The sequence below is a fragment of the Tamandua tetradactyla genome, chromosome 26 (genome assembly GCF_023851605.1).
Source record: "Tamandua tetradactyla isolate mTamTet1 chromosome 26, mTamTet1.pri, whole genome shotgun sequence".
NCBI classification, from domain to species: Eukaryota; Metazoa; Chordata; class Mammalia; order Pilosa; family Myrmecophagidae; genus Tamandua; species Tamandua tetradactyla.
In genome coordinates, this window is record NC_135352.1 from 42,928,501 (window position 1) to 42,951,575 (window position 23,075).

General features: G+C 49.5%; 1 protein-coding gene and 1 non-coding gene across 7 annotated transcripts in view; both read left to right on the top strand.

Annotated features, from left to right (window-relative positions):
• MFAP3L (microfibril associated protein 3 like) overlaps window positions 1–23,075 on the top strand; it is a 35,133-nt gene that overhangs the window by 4,994 nt on the left and 7,064 nt on the right. For 2 of the 6 annotated variants that reach the window (XM_077144401.1, XM_077144404.1), the window contains exon 2: window positions 12,427–12,857. In XM_077144401.1, the coding sequence (XP_077000516.1) occupies window positions 12,560–12,857 (298 nt within the window). In that variant the 5' untranslated portion in view covers window positions 12,427–12,559. The other 4 variants (XM_077144406.1, XM_077144400.1, XM_077144405.1 and 1 more) reach the window with 4 other exon arrangements.
• On the top strand, window positions 21,809–21,993 carry LOC143670055 (U2 spliceosomal RNA). Its single transcript, XR_013169237.1, has one exon. It is a non-coding gene; the product is annotated as a U2 spliceosomal RNA (small nuclear RNA).

Sequence of the window (23,075 nt, forward strand, 5' to 3'; positions counted from 1 at the left end):
ACTCCCTGATGTTTCTCCTGGAAAGAAACGTTTGGGGCTTGCTGATGAGACAGAGAGAAACTTGATGGGGACAGAGTTGGCCGAGGTGGGGACTCCTGCTTCTGGATCAAGAAGGTAACCGATCCAGAGGCCAGGCTGAAGTTGGCAGTTTGTAATCAGTGGGAAACAGAGGGCTTGCTAAGCAGTTATTTAAATCGACTCCCAGTTCTTTCCTTCCATTGAGGATTTGAGTTGGCTGATGGTGCGAAGAAGAGGACAAGGGAGGGGTTTGCTCGTTGACAGAGTAAATGTGTTGGAGTAAAATGCTGCGGGATTATCCACTGCACACCCCACCCACTTCAGGCGGGGCTGGGGATGTAGGCTGCAGCTCATTTGAGTCATTCTCTTGAGTTCATTAAAGCCACTACCTCTTGTAGACAGACCTTGGGACACCTCTGTACCCTTGTCTGTCTCTGGAAAACCAGCAAGCGTTCTGGCTCCCCTCTTCCCGGAGGCCAGGTTCCCCTGCAAGGAAGTGGGTAAGGGAACAGTGACTGTGTTTTCTTGAAAATGCAAAAATCGTTTTCCCTTCTGCTGGCCAAAGGAAGGTATTTGGGTGAAGGCTGCATTAGTGTTTGGTTCTAAACTTCACCCAGCACTTCCTGTGTCTTTACACTTAAACTTCTAGTAACCATTGACCTTTCTTGCTATTATTGATCTCCATTTGTAAATGTCTGTCTGCCTGTTAAAGCCAAACACTGGACTGCACTTCCCTGCTACCTGCCACACCTGTCCTTCTGCTGTTGCACACACACCTTCCTTCTTGGAAGGGAGGGAAGGTGGTTTTTTTTCTAGGTTTCTTGGTGTCTGAGTGACTCCAGCTCCTAAGAGGTTTCCTGGAGGTAACCTATTTTGCTCTATTTTAAAACACTTCTTAGGAACTTGCAATTCATTTCCAGGAAACACCTGAGTACTACCAGTCCTTCGTCTTGCTGAGGCTGAGAACTTCTCCCTGCGCATGTGAACCAAGGTCCCGCAGTGATTTCTCCTGGCCCTCTTTAGGCGTCTCAGGCCTGCTGTCAGCTTGGGGTGGGCTCCCCTTCTTTCACTGGGGTGTTTTTGCTGAGCAGCGGGTCACCTGTCCAGCATCCTCTCAGCATTTCTCCTAAGTGGCTCTGGCTACCCTCTTTTTAACTAGGATTTCTGAGACTGCCCTCAGAGCCCAGGCTTGTCCAGATGGGCACTGCAGACCCAGAGTGGGCCTACCTAATGCTTACAGCAAAGCTGATTTTTATTTTTAATTGTCATACTGTGTTCATTCTTGCGATTCTAAGCTAAGTAATTACTCCTGCTGGGAGAACTTTCTTCTCTCTTTTATCCTTCAAAATTGGGCCAAACCCAGAGAACATTCTGTGACCTTTCCAGCTTTCCTCCCCCCTCCCCTGAATTTCTGTGGCATTTACATAGTTAGGTGCCTAACTGTACATTGCTTTGTGTACTGCTGTCAGCCAGGAGCCTAAGTTCCTTCAGGGCCAAGACCTCGATTCAACCCTTTTTAACCCCGCAGCAATCCTACTAAGCAGGTAATAGAGCCCTTATAGGCTAACTGACACGGCTGGCTCCGAATTGTTTTATCACTTAGAGAATTCTGACTGCCCTGCCTAGCTGCTGAGAACCCGGGAGCTTGGGAGCAGAGCAGGGTGGCTCCCCACCAAGCGGAGAGAGGAGCAAAGCACCGCCTTTAAAAGCCCTGCACCGAAACCACTGAGCTCCTGTCTCCAGCTTCCTTCTGGTATTTTAAAAGTATATTTAAGACACTTTTTTATATTGTTATATTGAAAACATTGTAGAAGACCGATCTTAGGATATGCACTGAAATCAGCTAGAAAGTTATTTATATCTGATCAAATTTTCAAAAGGGTTGCTTTTATATACAAAACTTTAGAGTGATGTTTAAAATAGCATTCACATTACCTGAACATTTAAGTATTTATGGCATTTGGACCGTTTGCACAAGCTGTGGCATTTCGCTTGTTGATAACTGTGTGTAAGCGACAAGAGCCGTGTCCAGGTGAGGGGATGTGGGTTCCGCCGGCACCCCCTCCACTCTGGCTTGGTGACCTCAGCCCTTCCACAGTAGTATGCAGGGAACCTGGCGGGCAGGGCAGGGTGCTGGGGCTCAGGCGTGGTTGTGTCTATTTTGTAAGCCATAAATGCTAGGTGAATGCAAAGGAGACTGTTGTCACTGTCTTAAGAATTCAGTCAAGTGCGGTTGGAATTACAGGATCTCTTCTGGTCTCTTTTTCACCGAGATCTAGTTCTTAGGGAAAGAGCCCATGAAACTGCTTAGCACGTGGGATCCCGAGAAGGGATGGCAACGCAGTTCTGCTCTGCGGCCGTGGGCTGGTAGAGGAGGGAGGAGAGCGAGGCCGTTGCTCACCCTCTCCAGTCAGTGAGCGAATTTTTTCAGATGAAAGTTTATCCCAGCGAAGGACAAAACTCCGGGCGGTCCAGTCGTGAAGTGACTTCAAGTGGCCTCGATCAGTCGGAGGGGCAGGGCATGCGGGACTGACGGGCGTGTTGAAGTCAACATTAAATAGGTGATTGCTTTTCATTTCAGCAGTAATAAGAGCGCATATTCTGATCCCGGGAAATGACCTTCATAAACTTATCCCTCTGGCCACCAGGTGCCTGTGCCCTCCCCCTTGGCGCTGGGGCCCTGTTCTCAGGCCACCCCCTGAGGGCCGCTGTGCGGTGGGGAGGCCTTTCGGAAGACTTTGACCTTGTGAAGAGACATGGCAGTTATGTCTAAAGTCAAGAATGTGTATATTTGCCCAGAAATTCCAAGCAGTGGGTGGATTTTCTAGGAAATGCAGGGTGAGTTGGTCAGATGCCTAACCTAGAGGGTGTAAAGGTAGTGGGAATTCACGCAGTGGAGTTCACAGCAGGAAGAGGACGGGGTACGTGATGGGGTGCAGTACCCTGCCCTGGGTGTGTTTGTGTGGTGGGAGGTAGGATTTTTACCTGTCTGTGAGCAGCTCCTTTGCATTTCCCTCCTGTCCATCCTTCACAGTTTCTTCCCTTCTCCATCCCCAGGTGCACCCCTGCTTGTCATGGCCCTAGAATCGTAGATTGGGGAAAGACCTAAGGGACAGGCATCAGCGCAGAGGGACTGGCTGACCCCCAGAGGCCAGCTCCCCTGAACGGCAGCACTGAGGGGAGCACCTCACACCCTCCCTTCCGGCTTGGGTGTGTGAATCCCAAGGACGCCAAGCGGCTCCACTCCACCGCTCACCCCAAAGTTTCTGCTCTTGAGTATGATTGCAGGGCCTGTCCCGTTTCTCATCCCAGCAACCTGCCCTACCCAGCAACCTGCCTCGCCTCTGTACTCCATTGGGATCTCGGCGCCCAGGCCACAAGGCGGATGCGGGAGGCTGAGGTCCCTTCGCCAGCTGTCCATTGGCCTGCTGGTCGTTTTCCATCAGACATTTCTCTGTCTCATTTCGTCAGGTGCTATCAGCGCTCTTCTCCAGGCTCGTCATGAGTTGCATAGCTTCTTATGGGCCCTAATGTTTATAGAGTGTGCAGAGCCACCAGGAAAACGTAAGTTCCTGCCATGTTAGAGAAAGCTCGTCGAGAGCATGGCTGTCTGACTTAGAGCCGGCAGGAGACGTGGCACCTCTGCCACCCCACGCTGGCGCCACAGCGTGCTGGTCCACTTGGGCTGTGGGCAGCCAGGCCCGGTGTCTCCACAAACCATCTCCCCAATGTGTGGGCGCCTCTGGCCACTTGTCCAGGACAGAGAAGAGTCCTGACTCATCAGCGTGCCCGGCTTCCAGATAGCCATCAGCTCCTGCGGGACTTGACTCTGGATGTGGGATGTGTGCTAAGGGCATCGAGAACTTCTCAGGACAGGGGCTTGAGGTCAACTAAACACGGAAATTCCAGCTTGGCAGAAGCAGTACTGTAGATTAGCGAGTGACCTCACAAATTAATTGGTCTAGAATGAAATTCTGAATGTCTCTCTATACACAAGCCAAATGAGTAGGGAGAATGTTTTGAAAGTATTCATTTAAAAAAAAAAGTGGAAAATCCTGGAAGCAGACAAAGAAAGGCTATAGAGAGCTGCTTCGGTGGGAGCTTTAGGTTGAAAATGGAATCCAATAATGATGGTGTTAAAGATTAAAGGAAAATACCAAGACAGCACGCTAACCCTTTCATCTCCATCTAATCTGTGTTGCAGATTGGCTTGGGAGCTTAAAAGCACCATCCGCCACTGCATCTATCCCATTTGTATTCAGTTCCCAGGTTTGGGTTAATCCCTGGACTGTCAGATTCCAGAGGAAATGTCTGTCTGATCAATTAAGAATTTATATTAATTAGGCTCAAAACTATTTTAAACTATTCATTTAGAATGAGAACATGAAGAAAGTTCAATACATGCTAAGATATCAGCACACTCTTCTGAAAAATGAACTTGCGATTAGAATAGCCTTCGCTGCATGTCTCAACTGCTGGAACGATCGAAAAATTGCCTTTATGAGACCAAGACATTTTAACTTAATACTAAATACAATCCAAGCATAGATTCACAGGCTTTTTATTCTGGTTCTAAGCCACTATATGAATTGTGTGACACTGGGCAAATCTCATGTCTTCTCTGGGCATCTCTTTCTTATCTTGTATAAAGAAAAACCCTTGTGAAAAGACACCCAAGTTTTCGTAGGTCTAATATACTAGTTGTGTGAACAAATATATACGAAAGACCTTTTTATTATGTCTAAGAATAATCATTCTCTGTATAAAGGAAAATTGTTTATATATCTTTTTTCTTCCTTGTTTATAGGGAGGAAGCTTTTTTTCTCTTTAAAATGCTCTTCTATTGACCAAGATTACCAGATGTTTCTATTTAATAGAAAATCAACAATTTCACAGCCTATTTCAGTTGAGTGCATACCTTAAGCACTCTAAGCATTATATGTCTGAACACTTTATTTTGTACTATTCCTACTTTTAGTCAGAATAAATTATCATGTGGAAAATATGATGAAGAACCAAGAGTGGTTTCTTAATATTATGCACCATCAAAAATAAAATAAAATATTATAAAAATGACATCTCTAGGCCTAAAATTCATTTTCAAGTTTGAAAAACAATGAATAAAAATAGATCAATTATTGGAAAAAGTATACATGTATATTTGTACCAGAAAATCGACAAAGCATGAAATTCTGTTAGAAGCCTTAGCATTAGTGTCACTGCGGCCCTCGCGTTCCAGCTTCCTCGGAATTGTGCATTGAGCTTAAGCGCCTCATCTGATGGTCATTCCCAGCAGTCCAGCAAGTCGGGATATATTAACTGTCCTACATGTCAAGCAGCTGGAACTCACCCTCACACTTCAGTTAGTAAATAAATGGTGTGCCAAGAATGCCTGCTCTTTAAGAAGGCAGCCCTAACTCGTCCCACGAAGACGCAACAATCTGGGACAGTTTATGAATTTAAATGTCATCGCTGCTGCTGGCCATCACAACGCCAGGGGAGAGAGTGAAGCTGGGAGGCGAAGGAATGGACCGACAGGGGCTGTGACCGCGAGGCCTCTGCCGCAGATGACCCCTCCTCCGAGGGTAGCCGCGCCGGGTGGGCCGCCCAGGGAGCTGTTAGCTGAAATTCTTAATCCGCGTGTTCATTCCCACGGACGGAGCACATGGACTGCTCCACCTGCGGTGCCGGCGGGCCGCTGCCTTCTGGGGGCATGGTGTTGGGTTCTCTCAACCTGCTGTCGCCAGCTATAAATCCTGCTTCCAGTATCGCTCCTTTCTACCCACTCTCCCCTTGCCCGCAGTTCAGCCGCCCGGCCCTCCTTCCTTCCTGGAGAAAGTGCTGGGCTCCTGTCCCCCTCTCCAGTGTCAGCCACGCTGTGACCGGGGTGATGTTTCCAAGCCCAGAACTGACCACGTCCCTCCCCCTTCCGGAACCTTCAGTCTTGGCTCCCGTTCGTTGCCCGCCAGCCTTCCTGATTCGGGTCCCGCCTGCCTGTCCCATCTGTGTCCGCCCCTGTTTTTCTAGGGGCCACGTACAGGGCATGGTCACCTGCATCTGTCCAGTTTGTGCCACGTTCTCGGTGATCACCGCCTCCTTGAAGATGCTCGCTCTTCTTCCCTCCTGGTTTTGGGTCAGTCTCTCTTCCTGCGTTCACTTGGTGAACTCTTAAAATTAAAGGGCCACTTCCATAAAGTTCTTCCCGGCAATTCTAGACCACGTGGATCTCTCTCCTGCACGCTCGTGCATCCTGGACGCTTCCCTGATGGGGAAGCCGACACAGCGGGTTGTAATTGTTGAGTCACTCACGTCTCTTCCTGTTGGGTTCTTCAGCGCCCAGCGATAAGAACTGCGTCTTACTTGTGTCCTCCTTGCACCTGGCCTTGTGCCTGGCACAGGGAGAGTTGTCACTGAATGTGTCTTCATCTGACTCTTTCCCCTCCGGGCGCTTCTGAAGGTGGCCTGAGACGTGGCGCCCTCAGCACCCCAGGTGAAGGGCGCGTGTCCGGTGTGCATAACGGAGGCCGCCTCACGGGACGAGCATCGAGGAGCTCCGTCCAGAAGGAGATCCTAGGACTAGACAGGGAAGGAGAGTTAAGAGAGGGCAGTGGGTCTGTGTGACGTGGACTTTGGACATTGAGCTAAAACCAAGTTGATTTAACACGTAACCGATTTGGTTCTGGACTGCAGTCATTGCTAGAGGAGGGTTCTCCATCCACACGTTTCCTGCCCTTTGAGTTTGGAGTTCCGTGGTCCCCACACTTGCCACCTTCGCTACCTGAAAGCTAAGTGTGTGTTGTAAGTTTATGTTCTTCAAAGAACCAGGGGGAGAAAGAATGGGTTAGTGAGAATTTTGTTGTTACACTGTTTCTAAAGAATTGAAAAAGAAAATCACTTTAAAATTCACTTTAAAAAAAAGACACCTGGATAGTCTTTGCTAATTATGATATGTGGGAAAGAAAGTTGCAGAAATATATTCATAACTAAAATGACTTAAGTTTGTCACCAGTTTTGAAGTTAGCCCTTATGGCTTAGCGAGCATTTCAGTGGCTCTCTCCATTTCGTATGGAATTGGGATTTCCTCTCCTTGCTTCATAAGTACAAATTATCAAGGCTGTGTCTTATACCACAAAGTAGCCTCTGTACCCCTGGCATCGTTTGTGCACAAATAACAGTAGTGGTGACTCTCAGTAGGTGCTGGGACAAATTCCAGTTGTGTAACTAAACAAATAATTCATCATAGTTGATGGAGAAGAGCCAGCATTAACACAGCCAAGAAAATACAATAATGTATATTCATGCAGTTCAAAATGCCTCTAAGCAAGAGCTCTTTTTCCTCCAACTCCAGAAATACATGGTCATAGTCATGTCATATTATAAGTATGGAGACAAGAAATAAAACTCTGCAAAGCATTTCATTAAACATTTTTAGATAAAATACAATTTGGTGTAGATAGGGAAGGGGTCAAGTTAAAGGAAGAACATTTGATGCTTGCTAAGGATTTTCCCTTTTGTTTTATTTATAGAAAATAAAATATTCTATGAAGCGTTTCCCAAAGGCCACGAGAAAACACATGGAGCCTAACAATTTGTCCATTGTAGCTTTTGTTACGTCTGGTTTTGGAATCTGTGGTTTTTGTTCCTGTATTTTGAAAGACTGCATTTTAAGCTGCTGGATTATAGTATTTGTGGTTCATTCCTTAGCAGCTAAAATGTTTTTCACCAGTATTTGTAGTGTCACTAATTGAACTTTTCATGGTGCTCTCTCTATGATCCTGATCTGACCCAATGAACAAAGAACATTTGTGGACTGTTTCTCCAGTGTCCAAAGTCACATGTCATATGTCCTGCAGGCAGTGCACTGTGAGGTAATTCTTAAACCTTTGCCATTGGAGTCCACCTGAGTGGGATGCTGCATTATGTTCAAAGCTGAGGACATCCTAGAGAACTCTCTGCCAGAGTTCTGGCTGTCAGGAAGTTCTCCTTGTAGTTGAGGAGAGGGTTCTGCCCATGGTGCTGAGAGCGGTGCAAGGTCATACAGCACAGAGGCTTCCAGAAATTTGGTGCAGGCTGTAGGTGCCATGGGGAGATGCGAAGGGCTGGGTTCCTGTTCACCTGTTGGGATCTCAGCCTGGGTTCTCGTGGGAAGGAAAGGTGGAAAGTGGGTGGTGGGCAGCCGTCAACATATATCTGCTTCTGGGTCCCAGGCCAGCTAGTGCCCCTGCCTGCCCACCCCCTGCCCCAAGGCACCATCAGCACAGACGGAAACTCTGTACCTCACTCCTAACTAACTTGTAAGTGGGCAGGACCTGGGGCTCATTGAGCTCTGTAGCAGTCCAGGCTCCAAGCAGCATATAACGAGCACTTTCTTTTATAAAACCTTGACTGAAATGGCGTGGTATGAGATACTTCTTCCTAAAAACTTTTGGTTCATTTGGTGTTATTATAATGCTTTATTTTCAAATATAAATTTTCATAGTTTTAGATAAACATAGTTTTAGATAAACCTTAGTGACTTTTCAAAATGAGAAAGGATGGAAGTATAGGGAGAAAATCATTTTACTGACTGAACTTTCAACCCTGAGTTGGAAATCTCTGCTCCTCTACATCTCAAGAGTCTCTAGGGGAACTATTTACAGTTCTAGAGCAGTTGCTATGTTTCTAGCCCAAAGGACCTACTGACATTATTAGAATAGCATTAGCCCTTCCTTTTTATTTTTTCTAGCACAGTTAGATTTGAAAGTAGAAAACCAGTATAGCTTACCCTTTGCTTGAAGACAAGCTATTTAAGTATACATTTTAAAGCTCTGTTCGCTCTTCCATTCATTGCCTTCTCCCTAATTGTGTGTGTGGTGGGGGGGAGTGTTACACATTTATTAGTACCTGCCTCTACATTGTCTTGTTTCTGATTCTTCCTCAAGGTATTTAATCAGACATCTGATTAAGAGATGAGTGGCCCTAGGGCCACCTCTCAGCTGCTCCTACACCACGTGCTACAGGCACAGACAATGCATCGTCAGGCCCGACTCCCGCAGGGGCATGCAGTGCTGCCGTGCATTGTCAGGCCTGACTCCCGCAGGAGCATGCGGTGCTGCCGTGCATTGTCAGGCCCGACTCCCGCAGGAGCATGCGGTGCTGCCGTGCATTGTCAGGCCCGACTCCCGCAGGAGCATGCGGTGCTGCCGTGCATTGTCAGGCCCGACTCCCGCAGGCGCATGCGGTGCTGCCGTGCATTGTCAGGCCCGACTCCCGCAGGCGCATGCGGTGCTGCCGTGCATTGTCAGGCCCGACTCCCGCAGGAGCATGCGGTGCTGCCATGCATTATCAGGCCCGACTCCCGCAGGAGCATGCGGTGCTGCCATGCATTGTCAGGACTGACTCCCGCAGGAGCATGTGGTGCTGCCGTGTGTCATCAGGCCCGACTCCCGCAGGAGCATGCAGTGCTGCCGTGTGTCATCAGGCCTAACTCCCGCAGGAGCATGCGGTGCTGCCGTGCATTGTCAAGCCTGACTCCCGCAGGAGCATGTGGTGCTGCCGTGCATCGTCAGGCCTGACTCCCGCAGGCGCATGTGGTGCTGCCGTGCATCATCAGGACTGACTCCCACAGGAGCATGCGGTGCTGCCATGCATCATCAGGACTGACTCCCGCAGGAGCATGCGGTGCTGCCATGCATTGTCAGGACTGACTCCTGCAGGAGCATGTGGTGCTGCCGTGTGTCATCAGGCCTGACTCCCGCAAGAGGATGTGATGCTGATCAACTATGAAATCGCTTCCGGTCTCAGGGCATTCAGTAATGTACTAAACAAAACCAAGAACAAGGTTTGCCTTTTTAAGCTTGAGAAGTGTAGTTTCAGTCAAGGATATGGTACACGTGATGCTAATGGTCCCTGCTTGTCCAGCAGGGAAGCGGGGTAGTGTGTGCTTTATGTACACCGGGTCACAGCGCCACGCACGTGGTTGGCCCTTGTCCGGGACCACGCAGTCCGTGAATGCGGGCACGTGCACGGTCCTGGCCTGGACTTTGTAGAACACGCAGCCACGCCATGTCCCTACAGCACACAGTGCGGCACTGCGTGCATCAGCTTCCCAAACACCCCCTGAGAGGAAAGCACAGTTCTGCCCAGTAAAGACAGAGACACACAGAGTTGAAGCAGGCCATCTCCCTGCCAGGGCAGCCTTCTAGCTCCTTGCCTCCAGGTGTCTGCTTGTCATGGAATGCATCAGCCATTTCAGAGGCAGGAAAGCACTCAGGTCCAGTAGGAGGGAGGCTCCCTGCTTCCTCCAGCACAGCTTCAAGGTCTCTCCCACCCCCACTCCATGGCTGGGAGCACCACCTGGAGAGGACCTGCTGGGGCGCACTCACCACCCCCCACCCACGCATGTTTGGACGTCCACTGGATGCTTCCCACTTAGCACGTTCAAAACAGAATTAAAAACAACTGTTCCCATCTTTGTGCAGTATCTCTCACCTCCTTATACGGTTTTCCCATCTACCTAGTGCCCAGGCAGAACCTTACACGCATTTCCATCAGGCTTCCATATTTGATATGTCGGCAAGTTCTGTCCGTGAAGTCAGTCCCAGAATTGTCCCCTTCTCTCTCCTTTCTCACTGTGGCCCCTGGAGCCCCCAGGCCATGGGAACTGTGTAGAAGCCTCCGCAGGTCCAACTGCTTCCACCCCTGCCCCTCTACAGTTTATCCCCCACCCAGCAGCCTGAGTGATTGTTTTCAAAGATAAGTGAAATATACAAAGAAGAAAAACTATATGATCACCTCAATAGATTTTAGAAAGCATTTGATAAAATTCAGCATCGTGTGTGTGTTTGTGTGTGTGTGTGTGTTCACACGCACACGTGCAGGACTAGAAGGGATCTTCGTCAACCTAACACAAGGATCTACAGAACACTTGCAGCTAGCGCCCTACATAACACTCACTGACTGAAGCCTTTTCCCTTAAAGTAAGGAGACAAAGCTATTGCTCTTGCCACTTCTGTTCAGCACTGTACTAGATAGAGGTCGTAGCCTGTGCAATAAGGAAAGGAAAAGAAAAGATATGCAGGTTGGAAATCGAGACATAAAACATGTACAAATTTGGCATGTACAAATGTAGGAGTAGAATGGGGAAGGAGGCTCATACAGCCTGGTCTCCTGGCTCACTCACTGTAACCTACTGAAATGTAACCAAAACATTTGGTCGGTTTGGTGTTGGCACAAGTATAAGCTCCTATCAGAGGAACAAAGGAGACTGAGCCGTCTGAGTGCTGAGTGTCACAAGGGCCGTGGTGAGAGCTGGAAGGGGGCTCGTTTATCCCGGCATAGTTCCATGGCTGCGTGATTCCTTCCAGTGGTGCTTCAGCCTCGGGCTGGACAAGCCAGGATGACATGGGATGGACCTGATCCAGGCCGTACATGGGCAGAGTGGTGGCGGCAAGGACAGGGGGCAGAGATAACGGGATTGCTGTCTAGGTGATGGGGGCAGACGGAGACAGAAGAGAAGCCTGCAGGTGGAGGGTGGGGAGGGAGACGAGGGGCCGACATAAACAAAAGGGCTAGGAAGCCCAGGGAGGCTGAACAGGGATGTAAAGGAGCTGGAAGAATGGTGGGTTGCCATGATAGGTGGTTTACTTAGAACTTCAGAATTATGTGGAACCTCAGAATTTAGAACTTGGGGAGCTGAGGGGCCCAGGTGGCCATGGGAGCAGCGGGTGACATGGAGGCTGGAGGACCAGGTGGAGGTGAGGTCTGTGGCATGGAAGTAGTCACCCGCCGTGTCAGCCCACACTTGCTAATGTGTTGCAGCCTCAGCAAGCAGATGGAGATTGAAACCGGGGGGTTCAGTGAGTGAGCGGGAATTCGTAGGTAACAGAAAAAGCCGTGCAGCTCAGAGGAGAGGGGTTATTGCTGGTGGGGAAGGAGTACCCTGGAAGCTGTAATGGGGAGCTTGGAGGATGCCAGACTGAGTGTGGTGGAGCTTTCAAAGTGCCAGCAGAACCCACGCGGTGGGCACTGAGATAGCCTGGAAGTCCTGTACGCTGGAGGAGGAGAGGTTCAGGGTTCCCGGGTGGATGGTCAGCTCATCCACGGTGAAGACAGGTGATGGGCTGGAAACAGACCTTGTAACACTCACCGAAAGCTGCCCGAATTGCTTTTTGAGCTCTAGAAATTTAACATAAGAAATGTATTTGCTCCTACTAAGAGCTCTGTGTTTTAATAGCAAAAAGAATAAAAATCCATCCTTATGATTTTGGTGAGAAATATAATTTAACATTTGGGACAGCTTCTGAATTTGTTTTTGGGTTCAAAGATTATGTACGTTTGTGTTTTAGCTGGATTGCTAACATTTTATACACAAATGTTTTAACGTTTGAATGCTAACGTTTAGTGTATGTGTGTGTTTCTTTTTAACAGGTTCTTTATCAAGCACCAACTCTATGGATCCAGGACAGGCTTGTGCCATGGCCAGCTCTGAACTCAGTACTGTCCAGTAGAAGATTCCACCGGCAGACCATCTCCCTGTTGCCTTACAGAGCAAGCAAAGAAGATGGAACGATCAAAGAGCCATCTGACCCTGTGCTTTTTACCGTCTGTGCCCTTTTTAATCCTAGTATCCACTCTCGCGGCTGCTAAAAATGTGACTAACAGCACTTTAAACGGCACGGACATGGTCTTGGAGTCCGTACCCATAATCATTGCCAGAGTTGACCATATCATAGTCAAGGAAGGGAACAGTGCCTTGATTAATTGTAGCGTTTATGGCATCCCTAACCCACAGTTCAAGTGGTATAACTCCATTGGCAAGCTGCTGAAGGAAGAAGAGGATGAGAAGGAGAGAGGAGGAGGTAAGCTTTGCATTGTCGCAAATGTTCTGTCCTGGGAACATGACCTTGGCCCAGCATGCTTAATTTTAGTTGTCCTTAGGCACGTCAGTTTCAAAGGTCTCCTTTTCTCTTGCTTTTCTAAGGCAGCAGAGAGAAATAGATATTTTTGAGGAGTCAAAGCAGTAATTCCTTTTTTCCTCTGTTTTTCCTGTTTACAAATGTAAAATGCTCCTATTTCTGTTTATTGTTTTAATGGCAGTGGCTTGGCCAAGCAGGAACGTAATTGTTCACCCTTAAATGTCAGGATAATCCACTGGCCGTGGGTGGAAAGACCACCCTCCTAGGTGGAGCCTGCGTGGAAGTTCTCAGCCCCCAGCGGGCATCACCCTGTGCCCCCAAGACCTGCCCCAGTGCCCCGTGGTCGGCTGCAGCCAGGGCCAGCGGGAGGGAGGGCGCAGTGCACGGCCTGAGGCTGCCCAGCTTTACTGAGGGTTTCAGGCTTGTACTGGTGGCTTCTGGATGAAAACCGGGACTCGCCTTGCTGAGCACCTCAGCTCCGCACAGACTCCAGGCAGAGGCCGGGTGAGACGTGGGGAGGCCGTATGGTGCCCCGCCTCGGTCCTGGGCTGGACGTGAGAAGCGCCTGTCGGGGAACCCACGCCCGAGTGGGCTGACCTGGGGCGTTCACGTCCTTTCCTGAGCGTTTGAGGTGGGGTGAAATAGGACACGGCGGGGGGGGGGTGAGTAAAAAGACCATTTTCCTCAAGTAGCAGGTCATTCCTTTCTTCTCCTCTTTGATCCATATGGTTCTCCCCATTTCTTCACTTTTCACCTCTTTTCCTCATTTCATCTGAACTGCTCTGAAAAGGAGGCGAGGCTAAGGCCTGGAGTTCTCTGGCAGCTCCGTGCTTCTCGAAGCTTCACGGCTGTGTCCCCGCTGGCGAGAGCTGCAGGAGGCTGGTGGCTATGCGTCCCTCGGGCTCCCCTGCGGCATAAGCAGACGTCTTCCCCTCCTCCACGACACCGAGGGGTGTGTCTCACCCCCTGGGAAGGAATTCCTTCCCCACCAAGCAACATCCTGGGCCCACATCATTCTTAAATGGGATGAGGCCTGACAACAGTGTGGTCCAGATACCTCTCCTACCGACGCGCCCAAGGACCTGCTGTACCAGTGGGCAGAGCTGCCCCCAGACCCCCGGCCAGCCACAGTGGGAGGGGAGGGGAGGGGGCGGGCAGGGTAGCGTCCAGCCTGCGGCCCCTCTGCCCGCCAGTGGCGGTGACGTCACTCGTGTAATGGGTGGACAGAAACTCTGGGAGCCTTGACCCAGCCCCAGGGGCTTCCCTTCCGCCCCAGGTCTCTGCAGGCTGGGCCACTGCGAGGAATAGTGGGGTGCCTCAGTGGAGGGGAGCAGAGACTCCCGGCCTGGACCTGCCGTTCACACGGCCCCTGAGGTCAAGGTCGTCCCCGGGTGTCAGAGTCGGGGCCATGAGTCCACGGGTCCCACGGAAAGAAAACCAAAGCAGCATCTTTCCGCCTTGAAAGATGGAAGCGATGTTTCAGCCGAAAAGGGCACCGGCGCGGTGGACTCGGCCTTGGCAGGCCTCGTCCTTTCCCCTGGCCCTCCTCCTGCGTGCGTGGAGGGGCTGGACTAGGGCGTGGCGGCCGCTGACTCAGGCTGGTGTTGTGGGCGCTGAGGTGTCCCTTGGAGTCCGGCGGCCTTCCGTAACCTCGGCTGGCGGCAGCCTGTCCAGCAGAGGCTGGAGAGCTGCCCCGTCCCAGCTCACTCCCTCGTTGTGCTTGCAGCCAGCAGCTGTGCTCCTACAGCCTGAGCCCTTTCAAAACCTCATAGGGAAGATGCCCTTTAGATCCTGGAAGTGTCACGATGGCAGCCCTTGGTGTTCCAGCTCAGCTTTTGTAATTGCAGTGTTTGATGACTGAGTTCAGAGCTGACGTAGCAAGGGGTATTATACAGAGTCGACTGTGCCAAGCAGCTAAAACATGGAAAATAGCAGAAATGTGAGATTCGTCATCATAAAATATTAGAATTTTAGTGCTGGAGTGAGAACCTTTTAGAGAACCCATGCTCTAGGTCATCCTTTGTACTCTAACATCTTTTCTGATGAAGAAATGCCCATATCATAACCATGGACACAGATTTCCTTTCTCAGGAAGATCCGCTAGAAGTTTAAATGTAGCAATGTTTCATTTGTAACTTAGCAAGGAGGCGATAGAATTTGAGATGAAATTATTATATTTGTATCCTGGGACTGTATTTCAGAGGCTGGGACTAGTGTTCACACCAGACAAACACAATTCATAATCTTCAGTAACATCTGAGTGCTCGTCGCCCCTGCAGGAGGCACGACGGCAGGTGTTGGCCTCCTGCACGCCGATGAGGCGCCAGGTGTGCTGAGATGGTGGTGCTGGTGTTGAGTCCCCCGTCTGTGCCGCCAGCATCTCCCTGTCCTTCAGGCCCTGTTCCCTCCCCTACCCAGGAGGGGCCTGCTGGGACCCCGGCCCTGCCCCATGGTTCGCTCCCCATGTCGCCCGTGCCCCCAGCACCTGTCCTCCTCCTAGGGGCACGTCACACAGCTGTGCAAGCACCTGCGTTCCCGCAGTCGGTGGTGGATGCCTGTCCTCCTGGGTGGAAGGAGCGTGCTTCTCTCGTTCACTGCTGCCTCTCCAGCGCTTAGCACGGGGTGTCTAGGCTGTAGGAAGTGCTCATTGGACATTCACGGACTGGCGTAAACAATTTTCCTTTTCATCCGTTTATTCGCTCTGTAAGTACTGATTGAGAGACGATTGTTCCAGGCACTTCGGTAGTTGCTGCTGGATATGAAGGCAGACAAGTTGGGTCTGTGATCATGTCTAACAGCAAAGACGGATCATCAGAAATGTTGAGGAGTCTCAAGCCCGAGCTGGGTGGGCCAGGGAGGAATTCTGGAAGGCAAAGGCATTGTGGCGACTCTCAGGATTCACCGTGCTAGGATCGGGCTGCAGCGTGTGGGTACGCCTGGTGCAAGGACGCAGTTACACACCGTCAGCTGGGAGCACACTGCCATTCGCCTTGTGAGTAGTTTGGAAAGGAACCGTTTCGTTTCTTGTTTGTGCTGAAAGAGTGAGCTGGCATTACTCATGCCAGCTCCGCTTGTCCTGGGAAGAACGGAGCATTTCCTGCCGCTGGCAGGAGCAGCAGCTGGTTTGCTTTGCTTCCCTGGTGCTTGTTGCTTCAGTTCCATGGGATCAGAGGAAGCCGCCGTGGCATCTGTTTCTAGAGAAGGTTTTTTTCTTTTTTTTTCTTTTTTTGGTAATTCACCAAAACACACGTTTGGGGTGGTTGACCACCAGTGTTACAAAAATAACTCAGAAGTCACAAATGACCACAAAATATCCTGTTTTCAATTTTGCTTTAGCTAGAAGTGAGTAGAAATACATAGTTGCCAGAAATAGTTTTGAGAAAACCACAGTCATTTCAGGTGCTAATTATCCCAGTGTATTTTTGCTGTGGCTTCTTACTCTGGCTTCAAACCATTTAACTGCACTTGGCACCTTTATCAGATGATGAATTACAGGCATTTCAGAAAGGTCAGGGCCCTTGGAAACACTTGTGGTCTGTTCGAGATTAGTTTCTAATTCTTAAAATTAGGTTTTGGACCGTTCTGTGGATTTGTTTCCCATGCTGGTGTACTGTCCTATACGAAAAGCAAGGAAGAATTTTCTTTAATAATAAACATGCACTCAGGTAACCTGGACTGAATTATGTGACATTCACAATTGGCACAACTGCTACTCGGGCTTTGTGGAATTCTTTATTATAGATTTTGCATTTAGCTTACAATTTTCTGTTGTTTTTCTCTCTCTGCTTTTGCAAATTCTTTGAAAAGACTGTGAAGTGTCTTTTAACTGCGTCAAGAGGCAGCTACAAGCTGTGCCAGCCAAGTGTTAGAACAGTAGTGTACAGTCCCTGCCTGATGGGTGTAAGGAGGCTGGTGTCCACAGCGTTGACTGTAGATTATCCTTTACTAGGTGTCAATGTGAAGTGGCGTATTAACTTATGAAAACATACTGAATTTTTTGGTACAAAGTATTTAAGCAAAAAATCAGCTTATCGAAGGGCATTAAATAAAATTTGGGTAACCATGAATTTATTATTGGAAATTCAAAATGTCATACTGAAGTCTTTGAGCAATTTCCTTCAATTTTCTCATCCATAAATGGGAGCAATCCTTTTTCACTACAGGTAGGGTTGTAATAATTGAACATCCCACAGCGAAGAATCATCCAGGTTGAGAAACCCTGATCCGACCCAAAGGAGCATTCTTCAGCTAACTAAGGAGTTATTCCAAAGTAGACTTTTGAGTTAGCTGTCTGAACTCACAATGAAGTGTTTTAATGGATGTACTTAGGTTCGTTTTCCAGGTTGAGCCATATCATGGGCCTACCCAGTAAGTAACCACCATTTAGAGTGTTGTTGTTGGTTTTTCAATGGAGTCGTGCTCTGAATTTGGAGTGGAAGGCCAGGCAGAGTCAGTCTTAGCTGTGGGAAGACCCTTCCAGATCTGTCCCAGAGGGGCTGAGGGCTGCGAGTCCCCCTGTGGAAGTGTTTGTGTGACCCCGACGCTTCTGTTGGGAAAGGCCACCTATAGAGCTACCCACGGAAAAGATGACTGCCAGCCCGAGTGCAGCGACACACTCGACGCTGTAAGGACCACTAGAGCAAGTAAACTGAAGGCTCAGATGCTTCTCTGGCCAGGCAGTGAAAAGAGAGTAGGTTTTTTCCCATATTCTTTATACTTTTCACATGGAGCAGGGCTGCAGACTCCAGACAGAAAAGTCCTCCTTTCCGCGCCTCTCTGAATGCTGAGCTCAGCCAACCCATATCACCCCGAGCCACTCTGCTCCCCAAGATGTAGGAAGGAGCTTGGTGAGCTGCCCTAGACTCTCTGAAGAGGCCTCTGGAGAGGGCTGTGGGCAGGAGGGCCTGTGGAACGTGACGCCAGAGCCCTGCAGCCCGCGATTTTATAACCAGCAGCTTCACAGAGCTGCCACCTCCTGCTGAAGCCCGAGGCGGGGGCAGGCACGCGGGGCCGCCAGTTTGCAGTTACGTCTTGTAAAAGGGCACGCACCAGCCTTTCCCTTCAGCAGCCTGGATTTCACAGGCATGCACCATGTTTACGCGCGCACACACGCACACACACACCGTGCACATTGTGTTCCTGCCTGACGAGTGCCGATACAAACTCACACAAGTGAATCTTGGTGTTGCGTTTATGTTTGCAAAAGCATTTTCTGGAATTCTTGCCGCCAGAGAAGTTTTATCTAAGTTGGTTTCAAGAAAACAACTTACTTGTTTTGGCAAATGGAACTTGCCATGAAAAGCATGGGTGTGTGAGGCTTAAGAGCCTAATCCAAGTATCCAGACGGGATTGTAAGCAGAGTTTTCATCTTTCCCCACCTCTAGTTGGGAATACAGCCCAGCTGTCTAGCTGTTTACATATACGTTCACAGAAAGATAGGGCCAAAGAAATCCTTCTCGTAAGTGATTTGAAGGCAGTTCAAAGAGCTTAGCATTTGAAATGATGTTCGTTTCTAATGCTCAGTGTCCTCAGGAGAAACTGGAAAAACATAAGATTTCTGTGGAAGGATGTTTGGAGAAAAGCTGTCGTGAGAGTGTCTTTGTGGCTTTGCTCTCAGTTTCGCTGCAGCTCTTGGTTCCAGGGTGCATCGGTGCTGCTCGTTTGTCTACGGCGGTCATCTGGGCAGGTGGCCCTTGCATGAGCAAAAGCTCTGGGTTCCAGTGGCAGAAGTCCCGTGCCATTTCTTGAGGTTCACAGGTCCACGGCCACGTTATAATGAGATCCACTCCACATGTTCACTGGTCGGGCGCTGTCCTGTTGATGTCATCCTGTGCTCTGACCTGTCCTGAGCGCGTCCCCTGGCTGTGGGGCATGCCGCCGTGGGGAGCCAGGGGTGCCGGCCCAAGCACCCTCAGCATGGGACCCGAGGGAGGGCTTCTCCCAGAGGCAGGGAGCAGGGCCTGAGTTCCGGTGGGGGAAAACCATCCAGAAAAGGATTTTTCTCCTGCCCTGGTTTTCTTACATCCATGAATGATTTTCCAGTCGATCTAGACTTGCCTGATGTGAAGAATTTCTCTCCTAGAGGTAGTGATCTGAAATGCACGTGACCCGTTTTACACATCTATTAGAAGCAGTGTGCAGAAGCCATTGCGTTTCAGTGTTACAGTTTGGTGTATTTTAGTTTTTTGTTTGTTCTTTGTTTCCTTACAAGTTGAGAAGGTTTGTTTTGATGCTGTTGTGTTCACCCACCATGTCCACATCTCTTTTAAATTAGATTTTGGGAAATAAGAGACTTTTGAGGAATAGGCTACTGAAACATATAAGTAATTGGTTTGTTTTTCTAATTTGAAAAATGTGGAGCATCACAAAGAAAGTTAAAACCATCCACTTTCCCTTCTTGATAGATAGTTTCTAATTGCTATTGAACATAGTGTTGCCGTAAACATTTTGATGTTTAGAGCACTATTTCTAGAGACTAAAAGGCTAAAGGTGGAGTTCCGAGGTCATAGGTTACATTCATTTTACATTTTAATAAATGCCTCTCAATCAGCCTTCCAGAGGTTCTCCAACCTAACTCCCGCTTCCGGTGTTTGGGGGTGGTCCTTTTCCCCCACTCTCAGCATAACCCATAACTGTGGAAGGTGGAAAGGCTGTTTCTTTTTCAAACTTTGCTTTGATATCTTTAAATTTAATTGTGATTTTAATTAATCAGTGATTTTGTGCTCTGAGATCATTTGCATCCCTATTTTCTATGAATTGTCCATTCCTTTTCCAATTTTTTTCCTTTGGGTTGTTTGTCTTCACTTGCTTGAGTTATAGGAGTAGCTTTTTATATTTTATAATTACTAAGCATTTGTCAGTCAAATATTGCAGAATTTTCTCCCAATCCTTATTTGCTTTTAACTTTATTTTAATATGGCATATTTTATATTGCAAAAATTTTAAATTTGGGGGACGTCCAGTCCATCATTGTTTTCCGTTATAGCTTCTGGTTTTCTTGACATGCTTAAAAAGTTTCCCTATATCAAAGTTATAAAAATAGTTTTATAACTTCTATTAATTTTAAACTTCAATTAATTTTATATTTAGCTCATCAGAGTACTTGCAATTTATGTTTGTATATCGCATAAAATAGGAATTTAACTTTATTTCCTTTTAAATGAATAGGCAAATCATCCCAGTATTCTTTCCCCACTGATTGGAAGTGTCACTTTCCTCCTCTTTAAAACGCCTACATTTCCCTGCATCTACTCCTGACTTTCGGTTCTTCTCCGTTGGTTTAATCAGGCTCAGACAAGGCTTCCCAGGGAATGAGTTGACATGCCGGGTCGGGTCTCCACTGGACTAGGCATGTGTTGGGGGTGGGGGCCACGGACTGAGAAGGGGAGGGGAGCTGTCCAGCAGAGAGGACCGTGTGTGCTGTGCGGAGAGCCAGCGTGGCCCCTCTCGGGGGGAGAAGGTGTGAAGGGAGGCGGCGCGGGGCGTGGGGGGTGGGTGGGAGGGGTCCCGCCCCCGCGCGCGCGGCACACAGCCAGCCTGGAGCCTTAAGACCCCCGCAGCCTGGCCGCACGTGGGCCCGGCGCTGCCTTCACCTGGCTGGCTTTACAGAGGGTGTGGGACTCGGCTGCTTGCGCGTGGTCTCTTGTGTGCGCGCCCCGCTCCCCGTGCCCTCCTCCCTCCCACCCGCCTCCACTGCCACCCCACCAGCTTAGCCCGCCCCCCGCCGCATCTCTCCAGGACCTGCCACTGTGTGTCCGGGGACTGCGGCCCCCCTCTCTGGGCTGGGAGGTTTTGCCGTCAGGGAGCGCGTCTCCCCAACTTTAGGAGCTGCTGGAGGAGCGTGCCGGCTGCAGGGGGACCGACGAGGAAGCGCCGCGCTCTGCCCCGCTGCCCGACGGCGCCCCGATCATGGCGCGCCCTGGGCCTGGCTTTTCCACGCGGGATGGTCGCCGGGGGCTGCTCGGGAAGATGCCACCCATCCCCGCACGTCTCGGTCCCCGCAGACTGAGACCTCGGGGCCCGCCCCGGGCGCCTGTCAGCTGCTGGACGGGGCGGGGGGGCGGGGGGAGGGCCCGGCGGCTCTGGGGGCCAGGGGGCGTGGACAGGGGACATCTCCTGCAGAAGGTCTGACCCTGTTGTCCTTCCCAATCCGGGGCCCGCGGCGAGCGCACTTAGCCTCCGCGGCGGCCCTCAGGGTTTCACGCGTGCCCCGGGGATGCCGCCTAATGGGGAGTCAGCAGTCACCTCCCAGTGCACGGAAGTCCACGGAAACTGAGTCTCCCGGCTTGGTGCGCTGCGCTCAGGGCCCCCTGCGCTCACTGGCGCGGGTTTAGTTCTTGAACGTGGGACACAGAAGTCAGGGCCTTCCCAGGACCACCGTGGTGTCTGTGGACAGAGAGGGCCGCCCAGATGCCCCTGGGTGGGTGGGGCCCATGTGCACCGTCTTCCCGAGCCTGGGCCCTCAGCAGATGTGGGAGCGCCCCAACCCCAGGCCTGGGCTGTCTCCGTGGTTTTCACAGCTGCACGAGGGAGCAGTATAAAATTAAAAGAGAATTATTTTTCTATCATTAAAGGGGCACGCTGAGACTGAGAGCTATTTGAAGTCTTGGTACTCAGGAAGGAATGACTGTATCAGCCTTTAAAAAGAAGAGCGGATGATGCGCGTCATCTCTGAGGACAGAATCTTAGTTCCCCTGGCACTGCGGTCCTTGGATGTTTGTGTGTGTGTGTGTGTGTGTGTGTGTGTGTGTGTGTGTGTGTGTGTGTGTTTAGTAGGTGTGCTTTGGCTCTCAGAGACTTGGAATGTTTAATCCTAGTCACATACTCATTTTACCATATCACACCTGAGAGGAGAGCTCAATGGTATGAATGTTAATCCATAAAATAAATGTTTGATCGCCTCTCAGCCTTTTGGCTAAGTGTAGTACCTGTTCTTATCAGCTTAATATCTGATACCGACTCTATCCGAGGACAATATATTAAATGGAGTTTTGGAGTTGGGAGATGGAATAGGAGCTTGCTCCGTCCCCTGCACGCATCCACCTGGTATTGCAGTACTTCCAGGAACGGTGCACCCCCCTTGGGGGAATAATAAATGTATAAAAAAAATCAAAAATAAAAAAATACGTTTGTTTTGAGAGGAATCTAATAAAGGGCCCCAAGGTGAAAAGCTGCCTCAGTGGCTTTGTCCCTTGTTGGGAATAGGGTGCTGAGAGGCCTCAGGCGTTCAGCCAGGTGCTGGAGCTGGTGTGAGAGGTAATTGCCCAGCTCTATCAGGGTCGTAAAGTAGGCATTCATGCTCGAGGTGCTCATGGTTAAGTAGAAACAGTCACTGCATAGCCCCGTGGCTTTGAACTCCTAAGAGTAAACGACATGCGCTGGTCAGCTGTGTAGCTCGCTGTCCTGGACTAAGAAGCATATGCTCCTTAGTAATAATTACCTGTTGAACATCTCTCCGGTTTCCCCAGAACAAACCGCAAGTATCACCTAATCAGGTTGTATTTGCTTTTAAATGTGCCCTTTAACAGTTTGGAAGGAAACTTTTGAAGTGGCTAAATGGCCATCTGAGCTGAACTGTCAGTTCCAGGTCAGGTAACTGCAGGTCAGGGGACAGTTAAATAGCTATGAAGTTCAAGTTCAGTTAAATAGCTATGCCTCCTGAAATATCCAATAGAGTTGAACCTCGGTGTGTTGTATGTGCTTTGACATTTCATTTTTCTTTAATGATCAGAATGCAGCTGTCACTACCATTATTTTCTAAGGGTGGAGCGGGAGCTGTTGACGTCGCATCAGATGCCTGTCTCCGTAGGTGAACCCTCGCCGCTGCTTTTCCTTTCCCACCCAGGTCCCTATTAGTCTATTCTTGTGTTTACAGGTAATTTTCCCACGAAAGTGGTGGCAGGGCTGGGGGCTGTGCCGACTGATCCTGTCTATTCCCCTTAGAAATAAACTCAAATTCTCATGCCCGCACCCCTATTTCCTGCTATATTTTTCCAACAAAAAAAGATAAATGTGTGGAACTTACTACAAACATAGTCCATAATTCTTTGAAATCCAGTACTTTCCACATATAATAAACTTTCGATCAACTATAGTTTCTTCCCCTATGCCTGCTGTAACCTACTTTTACGAAACATGACAGTTACAGGAAAATAAACTTGC